Consider the following 8,738-nt stretch of genomic DNA (forward strand, 5'->3'; position numbering starts at 1 on the left):
TCGTCGAGGAAGCATCTACGTCGGTTTCTTTTGCAAAGTGGAAGCATGGTTATCTTCTTCTATCCAAAAGGTGGAGATTTGTTGGTTATAGTTTTGGTTAGAAGAAATGGATATGGTTGTTTTGTATTTGTGAATGGATGTTATCCCACATAGGTGGGAGGAAGAAGTGGGAAGGGGGTGACTTGGTTATAAAAGGAGTGTTAAGCCTCACTTCCAAATTGCACCAATCAATACACTTTAAGTATTTGATTATTTCTTTCTTTCTTACCCTTGTTTGAGAGTTGTATTAGTTAAATATTTTGGAGAGTGTAGTTGGCTTAAGAGAGTCGTCTATATCATTGTAACAATTTGTGATATAGTGTATTTTCTCTCTTTGGGGGCCGGTGGTTTTTCTCCTGTTTTGGAGTTTCCACGTTAAATCTTGTGTTGTGTATTGTTCTTATTTCTTTACTATTATTGTTGGGCTGGGTGGTGGGAATTAGTGAGACCGTAATTTCCCAACAGTTCGGACACACGTGTGCATGTATTTTCACAAAAAGGAATGTGTACATACACTCGTGCACATAACTTTTATTGTGTTATTCATAATTACAGTATTTATTAATTTATTAAATTATTTATTCGTTGTGACAGGTACGATGAGTATCCAACCATTCGCTCAAATGGTTAGATGTAACGAAGAGGAAGATTGTTGGCCTCTTCATTGTCCTGCTGAAGCAGTGTGTTATAATCACTGGTGTAGTTGTCGATTTGATGCTGAAGGCGTAAAGCTTAAAACAATTCCTAATCATCTTGATTAAATGCAATCAGTTGTAACATTTTACAATTTTATTAATAATTTTCAAATATTTATCAAATACTCCGTAATACTTATGAAATATCTTGAACAATCTGATAATTTTATTAATAATTTTCAAATATTTATCAAATACTCCGTAATACTTATGAAATATGATCACTGTTTCGAGATCGGATGAACCACTCGCCGCCTTTGTAACTATGATGAACAATATGGTTGCCAAGTCCGAGAGTGTAGATGCCAATTCATCCTCATCATATGTGGCTCCCCCAAATACAACTAAAGGGAGGGGTTCGAGAAGAAGACGTCGGGTGCAAGGGGCTGAGATGGAAAAGTTCGGTGAATTCATTAAAGACGTTTAATGTTGTCGGCGTTTAGATGGTTGCTAATCGTCCGTCATACGTTTGATTGGTCACCCTCTATATCTCGATCTTCCTTGTTTTTTGTATCGTGGTCATTTTTCTATTTTGTTGTTTAGGTCTTTTGTTTAGGTTCGAGCTTGTTGGTTTGTAGTTTTTGTTTTAAGCTCGGTTGACTTTGGTTGTATGTTATTTGGGCTTCAATTTTTGTTGAAGTTTCCTTGTTTTAATGAAGTTTTATGTTTTTTCGCCGAAAAAAAAAAAAAAATCTGCTCTCAAGGTTTTGCATACATATTGTCCTGAGAAAGTGGTGTGTGTTAACCACTTTTGTAGTTGTCAAGGAGTTGCTAAAGGCTCAAAGCTAAAAAAATTTCTAATGATCTTGATTAAATACAAATTAATTTTACCATTTGTTTGTAACCCGCTTGACGGATGTGATGCAGCAACACTTGTGCCGTAAACAGAACTTTGGATAAAAAATAAAAGAATAAAAAAAATAAGTTATCTTTTTTGCAATCTGATCTCTTCTCTTTAATCTCTACAGTGGTATAAATTGTTTTAGTAATAGGGTTATTAAATGATTGTTTAAGGATAATAATAGGCATAATTACGAATGAAACAAGTGAAGAGTATATAATTATGCATAAAATCATATATTATAATAGCGAGAACTTAAATTTAGACATAAACTTGTTCAGTCTATTTACATCGACTTCAAACTTGAAGTAAAAGGTCTTTCAAGTGACAAACAATAAAACTAATAGAACCTGAGGCATCTCCCATGGGCGGATGGGCCATGACTTCCTTGTATAAAAGAACTCAAGCTAAACGGCATTAAAATTTAGATTTTTGGTGTCGATTTTTTTTTTATATTTTTTAGATTGTTTAACAAACTCTCCGGAGCTAGTACAACTACATTACATGACACGACATTCATGTCCTTGAAATTCATATATGAGTCAACAAATAGACTTTCATAAATCAAGTTGCACTACTAATGATGCGCATACTCGCACACTCCATATACACGCATCACACGTGTCGAACAAGGTATAATATCACACGTGTCGAACAAGGTATAATCTATCTATCTATGGAATATTAAGCAAAAAGCATAAATATGTCACCCATGCTTACATACATGATGATGCGCCATAAAGCATGACGTGCCCATAACCCGTTTACGCCATAAGTGGGCGCGCACATTAATGCAACATCATGAACGCTAAACTAGCATTGCCAAAAAACTGAACTAAATAGTACAACGTACAGTTTACGAGCAAGGCACAAACCATAAGTAAGACACCACATGTGGTTGGCACGATCCCAACACTGTAACCATAAGTAAGACACCACATGTGGTTGGCACGATCCCAACACTGTAAGATCAACAGAAAGCATTGCAGTTTGCAGGACGATTGTCACAAACAACTAACAGACTGCGCGGGAACCACTTGCAACTTTTCAGCTTTAACCTGCTTTTCTTTGCCTTATTACAATGTACTACAAGACAAAGATAGCTATAAATAGAGCATAAAACCCTTTTAACAAATCGTCATTCACATGGGTTTTCACACACACATTCATATCAACAAATACTTTCATAGCTCTGCAAATTCATCATATTGCCCCTTGGCAATCGACCCGCGCAACCGGAATCTTAACGGCTTGATCGGTCCCTAATTTATGCTCGGAATGGTTATTAATGATAAGAGTTTTATGTGATTTTAATGGTCGAAACAAAGTGTTTTTATGAGTTTTCATATATATCAAGTATTGAAGAAGAATGTGCGAAAAGAAGATAAAAGATGTTGAAAATGCTGAAAATATCGACTCATGTGCGCTGTTACAGTTTTGGTCATAACTTGAGCATACGACCTCCATTTGAGGAGAATCAGATTGCCAAACGTCCGTACTTCAAAGAGCTACAAACTTAATTTTTTATGTATTCTGAAATTCGGGGCCATCAGAATTGTAAAATTCGAAAAGACCCACGAAATTAGATGGACTGATTCAGAATTTTACTTGGGCCAATATTGGTCTGTTTATATTTGAAGATTTGGTTTCGGGCCTTTAAGCTATTCTTGGGCTGAAGTTTTGAGGCTGAAGAAAATAAAATGCTTAGACCTAAACATTACGGAATACGGAGTATTATAAATAGAAGATGTTTCATGAATTAAAGGGAAAATTGATTCAAAATGCATCGAACTTTCCACCAATTCCTATTGTATGCATCCATCTTTCAAACCTCCTATTGTATGCATTAAACTTTGTATTTTCTCCTATTGTATGTATTTTACCTGTTATAATAGGTTACCTTCAAGTCACCATTTCTAAACATTTACATCATTGGTCCCTCATTTTTGTAAAACCTAATTTCATTGATCCCTCAGTTAGATTGGTCATTTACATTATCAGTCAATTATGTTTCTTTAACCTGGATCATCTTCAACAAATGTTAAAGATCAAAAATCCTAAAAATCAAATACTATTCTTCTTTCTTAATCTACAACCACCATCCAAATTAAAATCACTTTATTCAACACAATCACTAAACTTCAAATAAACAAGCTGCATACCAAATGTCTACGACTACCTCCAAAATGATCTCCGATGTGGAAACACCTGATTAGAAGAAGTATGGTGAAGAAGAAACAGAAGCAGATCTGAGAATTGTTTTGAGAATCGATTTGAAGAAGTACAACTCTAGATCTAAAAATCTATTTGAAGAAGTCTAAACATATCTACGATTTAGGGATGAAGCGATTTTCAGGAACAAGAACGATGGTTCTCCGGAATCCAACCACCATCAGATCTGCGATTTTCTGGTTCGATGTTTCTGATTCTGAAACGAATTTGTATTTTTTTTAAAACCCAGATATGTACACGTTAGATGGTTTATGTTTCTGAAATTGTATTTGGTTTGATGTTTCTAATTCTGAAACGAATTTGGATTTTGCCTCTATCGTTACATTTTTTATTCACATCAATATTGACGATAAAGTTTACTTGTTCCAAGTGGGATGATAATTCACAGTTCTGAGAAATTGTTCCAAGAGCAAATAGACTAAAAGAACCACACCTAGATCAGATGATATCATCTTCAAACTTCTCGTCAAGCTATTTGAATTATAAGTGTAATTATAAGTGTAATTTTTGATTTAAAGGTCTTGATTTTGATTTGAGAAAAAACATATCAAATTAGGGTTTATAAAGAATTTTGAATTCGTAATATTGATAGGCTGAATGAAGATGATGAACTTCAAGAATTTCAAGAGTTTAAGATGAATAAATACATATCAAATCGAGTTAATAAATTATTGTTATAGATATAATGAATATTTGTAAAATTGGTTCAAGAGTTTAAGATGATGATGTTTAACTCATCAATTATGTTTGTTGAATTTTTGAATTAAACTTTGAATTTTTGGAAATTAAAATTGCACCTAAACCATTGAAGATTCAATTTTAGACTTAACGGAAAAATTTAACGAGTGTTAAGTCAAGGGACCAACCACGTAAAAAAAACCCATGTAGTAACCGGTAACCTGATACAAGGGTGACAGGATGCATACAATAGGAGAAAATACAAAGTTTAATGCATACAATAGGAGGTTTGAAAGATGGATGCATACAATAGGAATTGGTGGAAAGTTACATGCATTTTGAATCAATTTTCCCTAAATTAAAAGGCAGCCGTGGCCCCCATCTGGTAGGTTTTGTGTGTCGATAAGCACAAAAGAAAGAAAGAAAGAAAAGAAAGGGTGTAACAAAGGTGGGGTACTCTTGGAAGGAAAAATACAGAAGGACCTGTCCTTCGGGTTCTGTCGATCAACAAGGATGAAAGCAAAGGTTGTCATTTTTTATAGCTTTTAATTCATTATTGTGAGTTTTATTTAACAATTACCTATTTGGTATATTTGATCTTTTTGTTCACTGCATGCGAATGATGGGTGGAATATATATTATTTATTTGATTGTCTGTTTATCTCAAGTTATGAGCTAATCGTTAGGTTATTCTTTCCGTTGAACAATTGTTTATCATGATTTCCTTTGAATTTATGCAATGGTATGAGTATTAAATTGACGGTTTGATATTTATGCTTGTTTGAGTGTGGTTTAATAAATTAATTGATTGATTTAGATTATTGTAAGTCAATTTATTGCTAATTAACCATTCGTACCGAGTCCACCTAAGGTTAATTAGTTAGGGATTAAGACGAATTGTGTAATCAACATAAATTGTACCAAAAGTAATTTCTTTCAACAAAGATTGCAAATTAATACTCAGAACTCATTGGTTTGATTGATAGCAATTAGGATTCGGAAGAGATACATTTTCTCATCTTGTTTACAATTCTTATTTAATTACTCGTTTGCGATTTCTTGTTCTTGTTAGTTATAATTTCTTAAGTTAGTATCATTAATATTTTGCAATTAGTTTTAATCAAACAACCAAAATTCTTAATACACTTAGTTAATCAAAATCAAACCCTGAGAATTGCTTGCTTTTGACCACAATCTCCCGTGGAACGAATCCTACTTACCTTAGCTAGTCTAGAGTATTTAGTTCATTTTTTATTGGTACTTCGACGCCCATCACGGCTTCTCAAAGCTCTACTCATTATGTTGCTGTTATTTTTAACTAGTTGTGAAGCCCTCGCTTCGCGCCGGGGGCTCCGTTTAGAATGCGAGTTAAAAAAAAAAGTTTTTATCTATTTTGTAAAAAAAAAAAAAATTTCAACACCTCTTTTATAGTTGAGGAAGAAAAAAAAAAGTTAGTAGTTTTTTTGTAAAAAAGTATTCTTTTCGACATCTTTTGATAACATTGAAGGGTTGATTCTTACGAAAGTTGCTTATTTTATCGGGGACAAAAAAAAGATGAAATGACAAAAATACCCCTGGTTACTATTTGTGAATAGTGAAACAGTGTTTTGTCTATTAGTATATATATATATATATATATATATATATATATATATATATATATATATATATATATATATATATATAATTGTTATTATTTGGTTTTTTTATTTGAGAACTTTTGTTTTCTTAACCATTTCAATTTATTAATATTTGTTTTTATTTTTTCCTCATTTTTCTCAATCGAATTTACCTAACGTTCTCCGTCGCAACTCGAGGTACCCAACTCGTTATTATACATCACACATATTTTACACATATATCCTTAAAACACAAACACTTTCGTCATCAGCCACTTGGACGAGTGCGATGATTATTCAAATAGTACTGAACATGGACCTTAATTATTTATTTAAATTAGTAAACTTTCGATCAATGACTTTTGATCGACCGAATAACCTGAATTGTTGTTGTTGTTGTTGATTATTACGTCACAACTAAATCAACGCCGCTACTGATCAGTTTCTCATGTATTATACCATCAATCTTTTCTTTCATCTCACGTGTGAAATAATTCTCCCAATCTCCATCCTTACCCTTCCTGAAATAAAATTTTCTTTCACGATTATGACGTAATCCTGTTTTATTGACATCCAAGTTTTTCATCTTTTCAAAACTGCACAACTTAATTATACTTTCAACCACACCCTTTCCCACTTCTTCATCCGAAAAACGGTTACCAAGGAACTCGGCAAGTGTCTTAACACTAGCCGTAGGGTCCCGTTTCAGGTCCTCGTATTTCAAAAAAAGTATTCGCCCTGGCCTTTCAAGGCTTGCTTTCCAGTATCCCAATATATGGTTCCAGTACGGTCCATATAACGAAATGCCTTCACAAAATTCTTCAAATGCATCATCGAACGGTGCTTCTTCAATCGCTACTTTGAATATTTCTCTAAGGAAATGGTAGTGAGAAACTATAACATCTTTCACATTTCGATATATGTAAATAATTTTGCAGTTTGAAGATATGACTGATTCTGGCAAACAAGTGTAAGGAAGGTGTGATGACATCATTAAAGGGGCTGATGATGTCAGCTCGTTACGGTTGACCTTGTTAATTTTTTCAAGATCTTCCTCTATGGAAGGAATGACGTCATGAGGAAAGGTTGTGCGTAAAGGAGTTGTGGATTCATCAAACTGTTGTCGGGTTAAAATGGCGAAAGATAAAGCCTTAACCCAGGTTGTACCACTTTTAGGAAGGCTGCATAACATTAAGTCACTTGGTTCAGCCTTGAAATTTTCTTGAGCCAAAATTGATCCTAAATGCAACTTTTGAGTGTTCCAAAAATCTTGTTTTTTGTACCAAGTTAACTTGTCTTTTAACCAGCTGCAACTATGTTGACATTGAGGAAGTATCTTCAATTCTTCCATGTTGAAGAGTGGGATTAATTTATTGTTTTTTGAAAAGCAGAGTGGGATTTAATTAAAACTAGACAGAGAGAGGATATATATATATATATATATATATATATATATATATATATATATATATATATATATATATATATATATATATATATATATAGAAAAGATGTGTTTACGGTCTTACGGAGTATAACGTACCATAGACTTGTAATGTACCATAGACTTTTGTAACATTGTCCACAAAAATTAAAATTATTTGTGATTTGCGCTCGTGATTAAACCCATCTTCATGTTAAGAGTTGAGATATAACCACGTTAAATTCTTTTGCCGTTTATCGATTTTGCTTTATTTTATATATTTGTCATTCGTGGATTTTGTGATTGACGATGAATCGACCAAATGGTATATTTCTAGATCAAGTTTGTAGAACACATATTTGCAATTTTACATGCATGAAGTTTATGAAACCAGTATAACCGGCTTTGGGAATACCGATTTTGTCCATATTACCATAAATCGGTCTTGACAAGACCGGTTTGTCCTACGTGACATCCATATAGCATATCTAGTTTGCTTTTTATGAACCAATTGAAAACCGACATTCACAAGGTTGGTTTGTCTACTTTACCAATGATTAAAAAGAAAAGGTCTACAAGAGTGTGACATAAAGGTGAAACTTTAAGTGACTAGTCATTTTAGTTTAAAAATATGATTAGTGTAGTTGTTGTCTATTTGTATTATACTCGGTGGATCATATATAAAAATACTAAACATTGTTTTCTTATACCACCCCCTATCGTTAGTTACCCGTCCGTTACCCGCACATTATCCGTCATTACCCGTAACTAACCATAGGCATGGGTTCATTACCCGCTTTAGTTACCCGCATTCACCATGGATTTAATGGAAGTTTTAAGTTTAGTTATAGGAATTGTGGGTCCATTGGCTTTTTATTGTTGGACTTGATGCTTTATTGCTTGTACGTTGTATATTAAGAGGAGTATTGTTTTAGCCATTATAGGGAGTGTTTAATTATGAGTTAGTTATAGGATATTGGTGTTGATGTGGCGCTGATGTGGAAGATTAAGATGATGAGGGAGTGGCCTTATTATACTTGTAGACATGCATTTAAATATAAAGTAGACATGCGAACTTGATATAAGGCATGTTCACTCAAGTCTAGTCATTTCAGTAGACATGCTAATTAACTTTAGGTGTGTTGTCATTTTGGTAGACGTGTTTTCAAACATAAAGATGACACGTAGACAACCCGATCTTCGGAATGGCG

The 8,738-nt window shown here is 33.5% G+C and overlaps 1 protein-coding gene across 1 annotated transcript; it reads right to left on the bottom strand.

Annotated features, from left to right (window-relative positions):
* Window positions 1-6,330: 6,330 nt before the first annotated feature.
* On the bottom strand, window positions 6,331-7,478 carry LOC139855590 (flavonol 3-sulfotransferase-like). Its single transcript, XM_071844830.1, has one exon. The coding sequence runs from the start codon at window positions 7,453-7,455 to the stop codon at window positions 6,511-6,513; it is 945 nt and encodes a 314-aa protein (XP_071700931.1). The 5' UTR covers window positions 7,456-7,478; the 3' UTR covers window positions 6,331-6,510.
* Window positions 7,479-8,738: the final 1,260 nt, after the last annotated feature.

The sequence above is a fragment of the Rutidosis leptorrhynchoides genome, chromosome 6, assembly GCF_046630445.1.
Source record: "Rutidosis leptorrhynchoides isolate AG116_Rl617_1_P2 chromosome 6, CSIRO_AGI_Rlap_v1, whole genome shotgun sequence".
In the NCBI taxonomy this organism is placed as follows: domain Eukaryota; kingdom Viridiplantae; phylum Streptophyta; class Magnoliopsida; order Asterales; family Asteraceae; genus Rutidosis; species Rutidosis leptorrhynchoides.